Here is a 17,122-nt window from a genome sequence, read left to right as displayed (position 1 = left end):
TTTTCTAAAGCAGCACTTTGTATCCAGACGAAAGTACTTTGTATCCATTAGTTTATTCCACAATAGTATAGTTAAGGGAAAGTAGGCCAAAAATGGCATACATTGAAACTATGTTACAAAAATCACTTGAAGAACCTAAAACATAATATAAAATGAATGGTCTCAGTACAAAGAGAGTTTGATAGAATTAGATAAAGAAGTATGAGTGTACATAATTTTATCATATTATGTCTAAATAAGATATTTACAATGCTGTGGCACTGGATTACCCATCATAGATAAATTTTAATTTTTAACTAAATGTAAATGGATATTCCTTCTTGAATGTCTTTTGTGCCTGATATCAATACAGGAGTTTTTCTCTGGCCTTAACAAAATAATGTAGCACTTGGGTGCAAAAATCAATCCAAGGAGTGCTATACTGGAAGCCAAGGTGGAGAATATTTCCATAGACACCATGACCTTTCCCTTTGTGCTGTGATAAACATTGAGGAACGTGATCCAAACACAGAAGAATACCTGCATGCTGAATGACAGGAACTTGGCTTCGTTGAATGTGTCAGGCAGATTCCTGGACAAGAAGGCCATGGCGTAGCTCCCAAGTGCTAAGGAGCAGAGATACCCCAGGACAGTGTGGAAGGCAACTATTGATCCCATGTTGCACACAATGATGATGTGACCACGCTCAGCATGAGTATCTTGATCAATGAAGGGTGGAGAGGTAACTAACCAGATTCCACAGATAATAATTTGGATCAGTGTGCAGAAGGGAATGATGAAATTAGGGGCTCTTGATACCATTAACCACCTCACCATTCTAGCTGGAACAGTGGCCTTGAATGCAATAACCACTGTAATGGCTTTGGCCAACACTGTGGAGAGAGCCACAGTAAACAAAATTCCAAATGCTGTCTGCTGCAAGATGCAAGTGGCTGTGCTGGGCTGTCCAATGAAAAGCAAGGAACTGAGGAAACAGATGAAGAGTGTCAATAGCAGGATATAGCTGAGAGACCGGTTGTTAGCCTTGACAATGGGTGTGTCTCTGTGCTTCACAAAGACAACAAGAACCACAGCTGTGAGTACAGAGAAGCCCAGTGCTGTGATGGTGAGTGCCATCCCCAGTGGCTCTTCATAGGCCAAAAAGCTCACAGATTTCCGGAGGCAGTGGTTCTTCTCTGAGTTGGCATAGTGACTTTCTGGGCACTTCAGACACTGATCCATATCTGTTCAGAAATGAAAGTGACTGTGAATCAATCTTCAGGTGTTCACATACCCACTAATATATTAATTATCCCCAGCTGATTGAAGTGCTTCCTGATTCACCTCTTTTTATTGTTTCAGAAAGGCATTTTTAAGGATTCTGTGCATCATTTCAAATCTATACTGTGCTCTTTGCTTATGCTGACAAAAATCAAACAGCCCACTGCCTTTGCTCTCCCTTTGAATGCTTTCCTGCAATTTGTGACTCTGTTGCATCTATTTTATGAGTCATAACACTTCAGAGCAATATTGTATAATTGCAATTTGATTCTGATCTCATCTTATAAAACATGTCTAATCCTGGACTTTTATTTCATACAATACTGGCATTAGTGTTTGAGATTCATTTCCTAAATGATGTTTTCTGATTTGGGACCCATATTTACTTATTTTCATAAAATCTCTTGGAAACCCCAATTTGGTTAATACTGTGAATGATTTCAAACTAAAAAATGCCATTACATTCTTGGAGCCTAATTCCTTCACTAGTATAATGTTGTAACAATTAGCTGTCGCATTCTTTATCAGCACATAGGTAGACAACTATTACTAGGTATTAAATGTAGTTTTTGAATATTCTGCTCCTAAATGTTTGTGTTTTACCTTGAAATAAAAAACTTGTACCTCAGTTTATAAGGCCATATTTGCATTACATTAAACCTTAGTGTACTTTTGAACACTATCAACCTTATCAAGGAATTTCTCTGCTTTATACTTTTGAGCTAACAATTATCAAGGTTATTTTCAGAAGAATTTAATTTTTTTGATATCTTGCTTTTTTTACTTTAATGTTCATGGAAATCTACTCATATTTTATCAAGTTTTTACACATTCACAACTTGTTCCTTTGCTTCTACTATGAGCTTTTTGGTGTTTCTTTTGTATTGTACAAGGTATACTTCAAGAGTAGAATTCTATCTTCGACTTGCTTAAGAAACATGATGTCTGTTTCATTAACTAAATTATAGAAGGATAACACTTTATTTGAAAATTAGGTTTTTCTTATTCTATCATCTTGCATCAATGATATCTTGAATTTTAAATTGTTATGTGTATTTTCACCCTGATATGCCTTATGTATGGTTTGGATATATATTCACTAAAATAAAATTGTGCAGGACTTTATATCCATAGTTGAAGTTCTCCTATTCTATGCATACTGAAAATATCTGTGGACATTCCATATAGCTTAAGTACAGGCAAGAGATATTTATCAAAGGAGTATTTCATATCAAAGGTACTATGAGCTCACTTGAAAAGTCATGGTGGTAGGATTTCCTATCATGTAATAATGAACTCAATGCTGTCCTTGAGCTTAATCTACTGATTGTCAAAAACACATCTAAATATTTGATTTTATATACATCATTAAGTGACATTGTCATCCATACCTCAAGAAACGTATCTTTTTATAAAAAATTATTTATTTTATGTATATGAGTGGTATAGCTGTCTTCAGACACAGGAGAAGAGGGCATTGGGTCACATTACAAATGGTTGTAAGCCACTATGCGGTTGCTGGGAATTGAACTCTAGAACAGCAGTTATTTCTCTTAAATGATGATCCATCTCTCAAAACCCCAAGAAGCCTATTTTAACCATGATCTGTGATAAAGGTCAAGAGAGATGACTGTGGAAGATCATGAAGTGATACCTATCCATACACCAGTACTTTATAACTATGCCTTCTAAGACATAGTGGAAATAATGGCATAACAATCATAAGATAAGAACTGAGAGCTGCCACCTTCTAGGCAATATATGCATTGTTTTATGGAATTCTCAACAATTAAGGATACGTTTTTTTGGTTGTTTCTGCATAAGTATGGGTTGTAATAAAATGAGGAAATTATCTTATCCTTCCTTGCTAAACTATCCCCTGCAAAATTAGTCAAGGAAAGAAGTTAATTATTTCACTTTTAACAGTTGCTAACTACACTGGCTTCCCAAGTACATTCTAGTAGTTCTTTAAGGGATTTTTGTTTTTCCTTTTAAAGGGCTTCTACTTATTTACTTGTGTTGTCCTGTAATTCCTTAAGGGAGTTATTTATGACCTTCTTAAAGTCCTCCATCATCGTGATAAAAATGTGATTTTAAATCTAGACTTTGCTTTTCCAGTGCGATTGGATATCCAGTGTTTGCTTTGGTGGGAGAACTGTGATCTGATGATGTCAAGTAGTCTTGGTTTCAAGTTTGCTTGGGTCCCTGCGCTTGCCTCTCACCATCAGGTTGTCTCTTGTATTAGCCATTCTTGCTATTTCTTTCTTTCTTTTTTAAATTTATTATTTTTGTATTATTTTTCCATCTTTATTAAATTGGGTATTTCTTTTTTACATTTCAAATGTTATTCCCTTTCCTGGTTTCCAGGCTAACATCCCCCTAACCCCTCTCCCTCACATTCTACATGGGTGTTCCCCTCCCTATCCTCCACCAATTACTGCCCTCCTCCCAACAATTCCATTCACTGGGGGTCCAGCCTTGGCAGGACCAAGGGCTTCCCCTTCCACTGGTACCCCTACTAGACTATTCATTGCTACCTATGGATTTGGAGCAAAGGGTCAGGCCATGTATAGCCTTTGGGTAGTGGCTTAGTCCCTGAAAGCTCTGGTTGGTTGGCACTGTTGTTCATATGGGGTCTCAGGTCCCTTCAGCTCTTGCAGGCCTTCCTCTGATTCCTTCAATGGGGGTCCCATTCTCAGTTCAGTGTTTTGCTGCTGGCTTTCGCCTATGTATTTTCCATATTCTGGCTGTGTCTCTCAGGAGAGATATACATTCGGTTCATGTCAGCCTGCAATTCTTTGCTTCATCCATCTTATTTAGTTTGGTGGTTGTATATGTATGGGCCACATGTGGGGAAGGCTCTGAATGGGCATACTTTCAATCTCTGTTCTAAACTTTGCCTCCCTATCCCTTCCTAAGAGTATTCTTGTTCCCCTTTTAAAGAAGGAGTGAAGCATCTGCATTTTGGTCATCCTTCTTTTGTTTCATGTGTTTTGTGCATCTTGGGTAATTTGAGCCTTTGGGCTAATATCTGCTTATCAATAGTGCATACCATGTGTGTTTTTCTGTGATTGGGTTACCTCACTCAGGATGATATTTTCCAGTTCCATCCATTTGCCTATGAATTTCATAAAGTCATTGTTTTTGATAGCTGAGTAGTATTCCATTGTGTAGATGTACCACATTTTCTGTATACGTTCTTCTGTTGAAGGGCATCTGGGTTCTTTCCAGCTTCTGGCTATTATAAATGAGGCTGTTATGAACATAGTGGAGCATGTGTCTTTGTTGTATGTTGGAGCATTTTTTGGGTATTTGCCCAAGAGAGGTACAGCTGGGTCCTTAGGTAGTACAAAGTCCAATTTTCTTAGGAACTTCCAGACTGATTTTCATAATTTCTGGCCACATGCTTCAGTTAGGTGCACTTGCTTTTGTTATTTTAAATCTAGATCTTTCTTTTCTGGTGTGTTTGGATTGGTGGGAGAACTGGGCTCTGATGATGACAAGTAGTCTTGGTTTCTGTTGCTTGCATTCCTGTGCTTGCCTCTAGCCATCAGGTTGCCTCTGGTGTTAGCTATTCTTGCTGTTTCTAATGGTGGCTGGACTTTCCTGTGGGTTTGTGTGCCAGCACTCCTGTAGACCTGTATTCCTGTTTTATTTCAGCCAGTTATGGGAACAGAGTGTTCTGCTCTCAGGCATGTATTCATTCCTGGTGGCTGGCTTTCAACTCTCCTTGAGGGCAGTAACCAAAAGGGTCCTGCCCCTACTGCTCCTAGGTTCCTGTGTGCTGGGGTCACAGATTGCACTAGGCATTTCCTCTTGAGTCAGGAACGTGAGCAGAGAATATTCTCTTCCAAGTTCTCAGGAGTGTCTGCACCTGTGAGGATCTAGCTCTCCCACCACAAGATTTGTGTGCAGGGAGCTGTTTGACCGGTTCGGTTCAGATCTGGGCACAGATCTGGACCATGGGGTTCCTACAACTGACTGCTCCTATATCCCCAAGTACATTGTAAACCAAAGGGTAATAAAGAGGACAATGATTAAAGCAAATAGGTAACATACCAATATGAAAAAAATTATGAACTGGTAAAGGGATGACAAAGGATGGAAAGAATTGACAAGTGTAGGAAATTGTAAAAGAATGACACTGACAAAAAGAAAAAAGATGGAGATATGCCCAACAGAAAATGAGGTAGATTACTTGCAGAGCTTCTTATTTCTCTATTCCCCAAGACCTTACTCCTTAATGTCATTTTAGTGATGCAAAAGAACATTTCTTTCAGCCTCTCTTCCTCCCACATCTTCTGTGGATACCACAAATCATCCCCTTCTATTTTACCTCTCCTACTAGTTGATGTTCCAAACTTCCAACGCCAACAGATATCCACTGGTAATCTGCAGGCCAGACTTATTCTCTAGAAAAGCAAGTAAGCTGCCCACACTTCTCCTTTCTGTGTTTTCCTAGACCAAATCCTCCCAAATCATTCAAAGCACTGCAGCAGAACAATTTTCTTAGCCTTCTGTTGCCCTGAGCTCCCATCTCCTTGGATTCCACATATCTTGACCTCTGCCTTCCTTCCCCACTGGTTGCTTTGTCTCATATACCAATTTCAATATAAACCCTCTGCTATTCCAAGAGTCACTCATCCCAGAGCAAAAATGGAGGCTAAGGCATACCTATAGCACTTCTACTGCCTCTGAAATCCAATCCCCTCAGTCTCATTTCCATGTCTGTAGCAGAATATTTTTATCTCCTTTTCCTTTTGGAAACCATCAACAGATCACAAGGACCTTCTTAAATTTCCCTCCCCTTAGCCATTGGTCCTGCCAAGACTGAACCCCCAGTGAATGTGATTGTTGGGGGGAGAGTGCTAATGGGGGGAGTATGGGGTGGGGAACACCTATACAGGAGGGGAGGGGGAGGGGCTAGGGGGATGTTGGCCTGGAAACCGGGAAGGGGAATAACAATCGAAATGTAAATAAGAAATACACAAGTTAATAAAGATGGAAAAAAAATTTCCCTCCCCTTACTCATTCTAACAACAGCAGGCCTTTTCTGTGAATACAACTGCTCAGCAGGCAAGTGAAACACAGCCATTTCACTATTGAAATATCCAGAGAGGTAACATAAATCATACAACAACACACCCAAATACAAAGACAAATATTCAAAAATCAGTTCTGAGACATATAATTATCCCAATTCTAGACACCTAAGTGATGGCATAACAACACAATCAATAACAGCCAGGGTAACATATCTACAATAGAACAGAGCTATCCTATCACAACTGGTTCAGAATATTCTGCATACTTGAAGCACAAATAAAAGGCTGCAACACAGATTATGTAAAAGTGATTGATGTCCTCAAGGATAATATAAATAAATCTCATAAACACATCCAGGAAAACACACAAAACTCGAAGGAATAGAATAAATCTCTTAAAGAAAGCCAAAAACCATTGAAATAAATAAATTAAACTGTTCACAACATGAAAATTGCACTAAAATCAGTAAAGAAGACACAAAATGAGAAAATTAGAGAAGTTTTAGAAAAAATAAATCTATCAGTCAGAGAAAATGTTAAATCCAAAAATCACCTTAAGCAAAGAAACAGTAAATCTGGAACACCTTGAGAAAACCAAATCTAAAAATAATATAGATGAAGGAGAAGAAACCCGTCTTAAATCCTATGCTTTCAACAAAAATAAAAATCAATTTTTTCTTGAGATAAAGAATAAACCTATAAATGTTCAAGAAGCATACTGAGCACCAGAAAAGATTTCCACACCACATGTTAATAAAAACATAAAACACATACAACAAAGAAAGAATATTGAAAACAAGTGGATGATACGAAGTAGCATATAAAGAAGACATAATAAAATTTCAACTGACACCTCTTTAGATACTCTAAGTCCAGAAGGGCTTGGAGAGATGTACTACAGTCTGTATGATTCCAACACAGATGATTCTAGCCAGCTAAAGTTTTTAAAGTTTAATTTTCTTTTTAAACTGGGTAACGGAATCAAAATTGAAAACAGTAACACTTATTTTGACAAGATAGCATCCAAAGTCTTAAGCATAGGCTATTGTATACAGATTAAAAGATATTAAAGAATCAACCACAGTATGTGGGAGGGGAAACACAGAAAACACAAGATACAGTATGTCTAAACATTTTGAAATAATAATTTAATGGTAAAAGTTGTAAAATTATGCTGTTTTTGCTAGAGATTAAGTGCATTTTTGATCCGTTTCTCTCAGATATAATCAGAGTTGATAATTTAATCATACCTCAAATCATTTCTCTTAGTACAAAGCAACCACAAAATATACACAAAATACTTATTTGCTAACAATTTTCCTGCTCAATCAACATAGATTCAAAAAATCCAAGAAGTCAAATTTAAAAAATATCTATTAAAAAATCTAGCCATAGAAAATGTGAGTGGAAATACTCTAATTTATTGAGGTTAACTACATTGAAAATACACAGGAAACAGAATATTCTCACTGCAAAATGAATAGAAGCAAAACACACATAATCAACACTGCTACCACCACTACTACCACCACCAGCAGCCATAAAAATGCAATAAAAGAAACTGACAGTTATTGGTCATTGATATATCTTAATATCAATAATCTATCAATCAATGGATACAGAGGTACTAAATATAGGAACACAATAAAAATTAGTATACAGAGAATGTTCATAGCTCTTGGTGCCTACATTAAAAAAAATAAGGAAGTCTTATATAAAGAACTCAACAGTATGCCTGAAAGCTCTAGAACAAAAGAGGTAATCCTACCCATAAGGATTAAATCTGCAGAAATCATAGAAGCTTATTGGCAGTTGCCAGAAACCTGAAGCAACCATCATGAATTTTGTAGGCAAATGGATGGAAGTAGGAAATGTTATTTTGAGTGAGGATATGCATGGTATGCACTCAGTGATAAGTTGATATTATCCAAAATGTACAGAACACGCATAATTCAATCCACTTACCATAAGCAGTTTAGCAAAGAAGGCCCAAGTGAGGATGCTTCAATAGCATTTAAAAGGGGAAATGAAATACTCGCAGGAGACAGAGGGAGGAAGGGACCAATATTGGAGAGCAGAGAGGGAGTAGAAAAGGGAGCAAGTAGGATGTCATAAAGGTGAGGGTGGGCACAGGATAGAATGAGGCGTCATTGGATGATAAAGAAGGATGGGTGAGGGAAACGTTTGAGGGAGAAGGAGGAGTCTGGAACTGACGGGAGACTGGAGAAGGCTGCGGAGTAGCTGTGGAGAGAACATGGAGGCTAACATTAAGATTCCACTCTGTGGAATAACAGGTTGTTATGAATATTCTTAAAGGATGGTTGTGTAAAGGGCTTTGTATGTTTAGGTGGGCAATTATATCTTATCAATTGGATCAAAGGTTATTGTGTTGTGTGTTCTTTCTTGTGGTGAATTAAGTTTAAGAGTATGTGGTGGATGGGACACTAATCTGCCACGGAGTTGGGATGTGTGTTTCTGGCAAGATATCTCGCAGATATTTTTAGGTGCTGTGGTGCTGGATCTAGTGGGGGCAAAAGAAAAACATTTTAATATAATTTTACAACAACAGTTGCTCAGGTATTGGAAGTGGGAGACAGGAGAGGAGCCCAGGAGAATGAATGCAAATAGGCAAATGCAGGAGACAGTGCATGGTTAGGGAGGACCTCTACAAAGTCCCAGTGATCTGTGATGTGAGAGGCTCACAGGAATCAATGGGGGTGACCTTAGCTGACATGACCCACTGTGGGCATTAGAACCTAAAGAGACCGCCTTTATTAGATAAATAGAGATGGCCCCTAATGGAGGGATGGAGTCACCAATTTACCTCTAAAACTTTTTACCCAAAATGGAGCAGAGACAGAACAAAATGTTATCTAGTAACTGTCCCAACTTGGGATCAATTCCATGGACAGGCAGCAAACCCTGACAGAATGACTAATGCTATGTTGTGCTTGGAGACAGGAGCCTTAACATGACTGTCCTCTGAGAGATTCTAACAGCAGCTGACTGAGACAGAAGCAGATACTTCAGGGAAGTAATGGACTGAGGTTGGAGACCCCTATGCAAGAGGTAGGAAAAGGACAGAAGGAGCTGAATGTAATGGCAACCACATAGGAACTCCAACAGTGTCAATTGACCCAGAACCTTGGGAGCTCCCACAGTCCAAGGCACCAAACAAAGAGAATAACCTGGCTGGTTGGAGGCCCCCAGCACATAAATAGCACAAGGCTGCCTTATCTGGCCCCAGTGGGAGAGGATGTGCCATATATTATAGAGATTAGATTTCCCATGGAAGGATGATACCCCTCACCACATAGGGCTACCTCTCAGAGGTGAAGGAGAGGGAGGATGGGGTGAAGAACTCTGGGAGGGAAGACTGAAAGTGTGATCAACATATGGGATGAAAAAATAAAACAAATAGTTCAAAATATATAAAATTTAGGCTTTAAAACAATAAAATAAAAAGAAACAAATCAATATAAAGAATCAATAAAATAATGAATTGGTCCCTTGTGAAAAATAAGTAAGATCAACAAATCCTTATCTAAATTACCTAAAGATAAAGACTTTTGAAAGTTTAAAAAATCAGAAACAAAAAGAAAGACAACAATAGACACATACATGCAAAAAACCTTCTGGGGTAATCACCACCACTGACCTCAGGCAGTATTACAGAGTAATAGTGACAAAAACTGTATGGTATTGATACTGAGAGGGGCAGATAGGTCAGTGGAATAGAAGTGAAGACCCAGAAATGAATCCAGACACCTATGGTGACTTGATCTTTCACAAAGTAGCTAAAACCATCCCGTGGAAAAGATAGCATTGTCAACAAACTGTGCTGGTTTACATGGAGGTCATGTGGAGGAATGAAAATCTACACTTTCATGTTTTTTCATCTTTATTAACTTGGGTATTTCTTATTTACATTTTGATTGTTATTCCCTTTCTCGGTTTCAAGGACTACATCCTCCTAACCCTCCTCCTCTCCCTCTAGGTGTTCCCCATAGGTGTTCCCCTCCCCACCCTTCCCCCATTATCACCTTCCCAGCAACACTCACGTTCACTGGGGTTCAGTTTTGGCAGGACTAAGGGCTTGCCCTTCCCCTGGTGCTCTTACTAGGCTATTAATTGCTACGTATGCAGTTGGAGCCAAGGGTCAGTCCATGTATAGTCTTTGGGTAGTGGCTTAGTCCCTGGAAGCTCTGATTGGTTGGCACTGTTGTTCATATGGGGTCTCAAGCCCCTTAAAGTTCTTTCAGTCCTTTCTAAGATTCCTTTAACGGGGGTCCTGTTCTCAGTTCAGTGGTTTAATGATGGCATTCACCTATGTATTTGCTGTATTTTGGCTGTGTCTCTCAGGAGAGATCTACATCCTGTCGGTCGGCACTTCTTTGCTTTGTCCATCTTATCAAGTTTGGTGGCTGTATATGTATGGGCCACATATGGGGCAGGCTCTGAATGGGCATTCCTTCTGCCTCTGTTCTAAACTTTACCTCCCTATTCCCTTCCAAGGGTATTCTTGTTCCCCTTTTAAAGAAGGAGTGAAACATTCACATTTTGGTCATCCTTCTTGATTTTCATGTGTTCTGTGCGTCTAGGGTAATCTGAGCATTTGGTCTAATATCCACTTATGAATGAGTGCATACCATGTGTGTTTTTCTGTGATTGGGTTACCTCACTCAGGAAGATATTTTCCAGTTCCATTCATTTGCCTATGAATTTCATAAATTCATTGTTTTTGATAGCTGAGTAATATTCCATTGTGTGAATATACCACATTTTCTGTATCCATTCCTCTGTTGAAGGGTATCTGGGTTCTTACCAGCTTCTGGCTATTATAAATAAGGCTGCTATGAACATAGTGGAGCATGTGTCTTTGTTATATGTTGGGGCATCTTTTGGGTATATGCCCAAGAGTGGTATAGCTGGGTCCTCAGGTAGTTCAATGTCCAATTTTCTGAGGAACCTCTAGACTTACTTGTAGAATGGTTGTACCAGTCTGCAATCCCACCAACAATGGAGGAGTGTTCCTCTTTCTCCACATCATTGCCAGCATTTGCTGTCACCTGAGTTTTTGATCTTAGCCATTCTCACTGAGGTGAATCTCAGGGTTGTTTTGATTTGCATTTCCCTTATGACTAAAGATGTTGAACATTTCTATAGGTTTTTCTCAGCCTTTCGGCATGCCTCAGCTGTGAATTCTTTGTTTAGCTCTGAACCCCATTTTTAATAGGGTTATTTGTCTCCCTGCAGTTTGATTTCTTGAGTTCTTTGTATATTTTGGATATAAGCCCTCTCTCAGTTGTAGGATTGGTAAAGATCTTTTCCCAATCTGTTGGTTGCCGTTTTGTCCTAACCACAGTGTCCTTTGCCTTACAGAAGCTTTGCAGTTTTATGAGATCCCATTTGTTGATTCTTGATCTTAGAGCATACGCCATTGTTGTTTTGTTCAGCAAGTTTTCTCCAGTGCACATGTGTTCAAGATGCTTCTCCACTTTTTCTTCTATTAGGTTGAGTGTATCTTGTTTGATGTGGAGGACCTTGATCCACTTGGACTTAAGCTTTGTACAGGGTGATAAGCATGGATCAATTTGCATTCTTCTACATACTGAACTCCAGTTGAACCAGCACCATTTGCTGAAAATGCTATCTTTTTTCCATTGGATGGTTTTGCCTCCTTCGTCAAAAATCAAGTGACCATAGGTATGTGGGTTCATTTCTGGGTCTTCAATTCTATTCCACAGGTCTATCTGTCTGTCTCTGTAGCGGTACATGCAGTTTTTATTATTATTTCTCTGTAATACTGCTTGAGTTCAGGGATAGTGATTCCCCCAGAAGTCCTTTTATCATTAAGGATAGTTTTAGCTATCCTGGGTTTTTTGTTATTCCAGATGAATTTGCAAATTCTTCTGTCTAACTCTCTGAAGAATTGGATGGTATTTTGATGGGGATTGCATTGAATCTGTAGATCACTTTTGGTAAAATGGCCACTTTTACTGTATTAATCCTGTCAATCCATGAGCGCGGGAGATCTTTCCATCTTCTGAGATCTTCAATTTCTTTCTTCAGAGTCTTGAAGTTCTTATCATACAGATCTTTCACTTGCTTGGTTAAACTCACACTGAGGTATTTTATATTATTTGGGACTGTCATGAAGGGTGTTGTTTCCCTAATTTCTTTCTCGGCTTGTTTCTCTTTTGTATAGAGGAAGGCTTGTGATTTATTTGAGTTCATTTTATACCCGGCCATCTTGGTGAAGGTGTTTATAAGGGTTAGTAGTTCTCTGGTGGAACTTTTGGGATCACTTAAATATACTATCATATCATCTGCAAATAGTGATATTTTGACTTCTTCATTTTCAGTCTGTATCCCTTTGATCTCCTTTTGTTGCCTGATTGCTCTGGCTCGAATTTCAAGAGCTATATTGAATAAGTAGTGAAAGAGTGGGCAGCCTTGTCTAGTCCCTGATTTTAGTGGGATTGCTTCAAGTTTCTCTCCATTTAGTTTAATGTTAGCTACTGGTTTGATGTATATGGCTTTTACTATGTTTAGGTACGGGCCTTGAATTCCTATTCTTTCCAGGACTTTTATCACGAAGGGGTGTTGAATTTTGTCAAATGCTTTCTCAGCACCTAATGAAATGATCATGTGGTTTTTACTTTTCAGTTTGTTTATATAGTGTATTATGTTGATGGTTTTTTGAATATTAAACCATCCTTGCATGCCTGGGATGAAGTCTACTTGATCATGGTGGATGATTGTTTTGATGTGCTCTTGGATTCAGTTTGCCAGAATTTTATTGAGTACTTTTTTGTCGATATTCATAAGGGAAATTGGTCTGAAGTTCTCTTTTTTTATTGGCTCTTTGCATGTTTTAGGTATAAGAGTAATTGTGGCTTCATAGAAGGAATTCGGTAGTGCTCCATCCGTTTCAGTTTTGTGGAATATTTTGGATAGTATTGGTATGGGGTCTCTATGAAGGTCTGATAGAATTCTGCCCTGAACTTAATGCCCTGGGCTCTCTTTGGTTGGGAGACCTTTAATGACTGCTTCTATTTTTTTAGGAGTTATGGGGTTGTTTTAATGATTTATCTGTTCCTGATTTAACTTCATTACCTGGTATCTGTCTAGGAAATTGTCCATTTCCTCCAGATTTTCAAGTTTTGTTGAGTGCAGGCTTTTGTATTAGGATCTGATGATTTTTTGAATTTCCTCTGATTCTGTAGTTATGTCTCCCTTTTCATTTCTGATTTTGTTAATTTGGACACACCCTCTGTGTCCTCTCATTAATCTGGCTAAGGGTTTATCTATCTTGTTGATTTTCTCAAAGAACCAACTTTGGTTCTGTTGATTCTTTCTATGGTCCTTTTTGTTTCTTCTTGGCTGATTTCAGCTCTGAGTTTGATTATTTCCTGCCTTCTACTCCTTCTGAGTGTATTTGCTTCTTTTTGTTCTAGGGCTTTTTAGGTGTACTGTCAAGTTGCTGATATATGTTCTCTCCTGTTTCTTTCTGCAGGCACTCAGAGCTATGAGTTTTCCTTTTAGCACAGCTTTCATTGTGTCCCATAAGTGTGGGCATGTAGTATCTTCATTTTTATTAAATTCTAAGAAGTCTTTAATTTCTTTCTTTACTTCTTCTTTGACCAGGTTATAATTGAATAGAGCATTGTTCAATTTCCATGTATATCTTGGCATTCTTCCCTTACTGTTGTTGAAGACCAGATTTATCCCATGGTGGTCTGATTGGTCTCATGGAATTATTTCTATATTTTGGTATCTATTGAGGCCTGTTTTATGACCAATTATATGGTCAATTTTGGAGAATTATACTGGTCAATTAGATGGTGAAATGGTGAGAATTAGGTGTATCCTTTTGTTTTAGGATAGAATGTTCTATAAATATCTGTCAAGTCCATTTGGTTCATGACTCCTCTTAGTCTGTCTATGTCTCTGTTTAATTTCTGTTTCCTTTGTCTGTCCATTGATGACAGTGGGATTTTGAAATCTCCTACTATTATCGTGTGAGGTGCAATGTGTGCTTTGAGCTTTAGTAAGGTTTCTTTTATGTATATAGTTGCCCTTGTATTTGGGGCATAGACATTTAGGATTGAGAGTTCATCTTGGTAGATTTTTCCTTAGATGAATATGAAGAGTCCTTCCTTAATTTTTTTTGAAGATTTTTAGTTGAAAATCGATTTTATTCGATATTAGAATGGCTACTCCAGCTTGCTTCTTCAGACCATTTGCTTGGAAAGTTGTTTTCTCAGCCTTTTACTCTGAGGTCATGTCTGTCTTTGTGTCTGAGGTGTGTTTCCTGTAGGCAACAGAATGCAGGGTCCTCATTGCATATTCAGTTTGTTAATGTATGTCTTTTTATTGGGGAGTTGAGGCCATTGATGTTGAGAGATATTAAGGAATAGTGATTATTGCTTCCTGTTATATTCATATTTGGATGTGAGGTTATGTTTGTGTGCTTTTCTTCTCTTTGTTTTGTTGCCAAGACTATTAGTTTCTTGCTTTTTCTAGGGTGTAGCTTGCCTCCTTGTGTTGGGCTTTACCATTTCTTATCCTTTGTAGCACTGAATTTGTAGAAAGATATTGTGTAAATTTGGTTTTGTCATGGAATATCTCGGTTTCTCCATCTATGTTAATTAATAGTTTTGCTGGATACGGTAACCTGGGCTGGCATTTGTGTTCTCTTAGGGTCTGTATGACATCTGTCCAGGATCTTCTGGCTTTCATAATCTCTGGCGAGAAGTCTGGTGTGATTCTGATAGGTCTGCCTTTATATGTTACTTGACATTTTTCCCTTACTGCTTTTAACATTCTTTCTTTGTTTTGTGCATTTGGTGTTTTGAGTATTATGTGACAGGAGGATTTTCTTTTCTGGTCCAATTCATTGGCTTCTTGTATGTTTATGGGCATCTCTTTCTTTAGGTTAGGGAAGTTTTCTTCTACGATATTGTTGAAGATATTTACTGGACCTTTGACCCTCTCTTCTATACCTATTATTCTTTGGTTTAATCTTCTCATTGAGTCCTGGATTTCCTGTATATTTGGACCAGTAGCTTTTTCCTTTTTACATTATTTTTGACAATTGTGTAGATGATTTCTATTGAATTCTCTCTTCTATCCTGAGATTCTCTCTTCTATCTCTTGTATTCTGTTGGTGATGCTTGTATCTACAGCTCCTCGTCTCTTCCTTTGGTTTTCTAGATCCAGGGTTGTCTCCCTTTGTGCTTTCTTTATTGCTTTTATTTCCATTTTTAATTCCTTCAAGTGTTTGTGTGTTCCTGGAATTCTTTCTGGGACTTTTGTGATTCCTCTCTATAGGCATCTACTTGTTTATTTATGTTTTCCTGTGTTTCTCTAAGGGAGTTCTTCATGTCTTTCTTGAAGTCCTCAGCATCATGATCAAATGTGATTTTAAATCTAAATCTTGGTTTTCTGGTGTTTGGATATTCAGTGTTTCTTTGGTGGGAGAACTGGGCTCCGATGATGCCATGTAGTCTTGGTTTCTGTTTCTTGGTTTCCTGCGCTTGACTCTTGCCATCAGGTTTTCTCTGGTGTTACCTTGTTCTGTTATTTCTGACAGTGGCTAGACCGTCCAATAGGCCTGTGTGTCAGGAGTGCTGTAGACCTGTTTTCCTGTTTTCTTTCAGCTGCTTATGGAAACAGAGTGTTCTGCTTTCAGGTGTGTAGTCTTTTCTGTGTACTGGTCTTCAGCTGATCTTGTGGGCATGTGTCCTGAATTCACCAGGTAGGTTGCTTGGAGCAGAAAATTTGGTCTTACCTGTGGTCCTATGGCTGAAGTTGCTCCTGGGGGGCTGCTTTTGAACTCTCCATGAGTGAGGCAACTAGGGAGGCCTGCAGCACCTTTTCCCTGGGTCCCCATGCACCGGGGTCCCAGATGGTGCTAGGTGTTTTCTTCTGGAGTCAGCAATGTGGGCAGTGTGTAGTCTCTTCTGGCTTCCCAGGCGTTTATGCCTCTCTGAAGGTTTAATTCTCCCTCCCACGGGATTTGGGTGCAGGGAGCTTTTGACTCGGTCCATTCTGGTCTGGGTGGTTTCTAAATCTACCCTTTCTAATTACCCTGTACAGAGATTAAGTCTAAATGGATCAAGGACCTCCACATCAAACCAGATATGCTTAAACTATTAGACGAAAAAGTGGTGAAGAGCCTCAAATAAATGGGGTCTGGGGAAATGTTCCTGAACAAAACACCAATGGGTTATGCTCTAAGATCACAAATCTACAAATGGGACCTCATAAAATTGCAAAGCTTCTGTAAGTCAAAGGACACTGTCATGAGGAAAAAGCAGCAACCAGCAGATTGGGAAAAGGTCTTTAACAATCCTACATCTGACAGAGGGCTAATATCCATAATATACAGAGAAATCAAGAAGTTAGACTCCAGAGACCCAAATAACTCTATTAAAAATGTGGTACAGTGCTAAGCAAAGAATTCTCAGCTGTGGAATACTGAATGGCTGAGAAGTACCTAAAGAAATGTTCAACATCATTAGTCATCATGGAAATGCAAATGAAAACAACACTGAGATTCCACCTCACAGAAGTTAGAATGGCTAAGATCAAAACCTCATGTGACAACAGATACTGGCAAGGATGTGGAGAAAGAGGAACACTCCTACATTGTTGGTGGGATTGCAGACTTGTACAACCACTCTTGAAATCAGTCTGGAGGTTCCTCAGAAAGTTGGTCATTGTACTACCTGAAGACCCAGCTATATCACTTCTGGGCGTATATCCAAATGATGCTCTAACATACAACAAGGTCACATGCTCTACTATGT

General features: G+C 38.7%; 1 protein-coding gene across 2 annotated transcripts in view; it reads right to left on the bottom strand.

Annotated features, from left to right (window-relative positions):
- Nucleotides 1-285: 285 nt before the first annotated feature.
- Nucleotides 286-17,122, bottom strand: part of Vom2r38 (vomeronasal 2 receptor, 38) — a 63,047-nt gene continuing 46,210 nt past the window's right edge. For both annotated transcript variants that reach the window (NM_001099476.1, XM_087555198.1), the window contains 1 exon segment: nt 286-1,223. In NM_001099476.1, the coding sequence (NP_001092946.1) occupies nt 286-1,223 (938 nt within the window).

This window comes from Rattus norvegicus, chromosome 1 (assembly GCF_021556685.1).
Source record: "Rattus norvegicus strain SHRSP/BbbUtx chromosome 1, alternate assembly SHRSP_T2T, whole genome shotgun sequence".
In the NCBI taxonomy this organism is placed as follows: Eukaryota; Metazoa; Chordata; class Mammalia; order Rodentia; family Muridae; genus Rattus; species Rattus norvegicus.
This window is presented reverse-complemented; position numbering and strand designations above follow the sequence as displayed.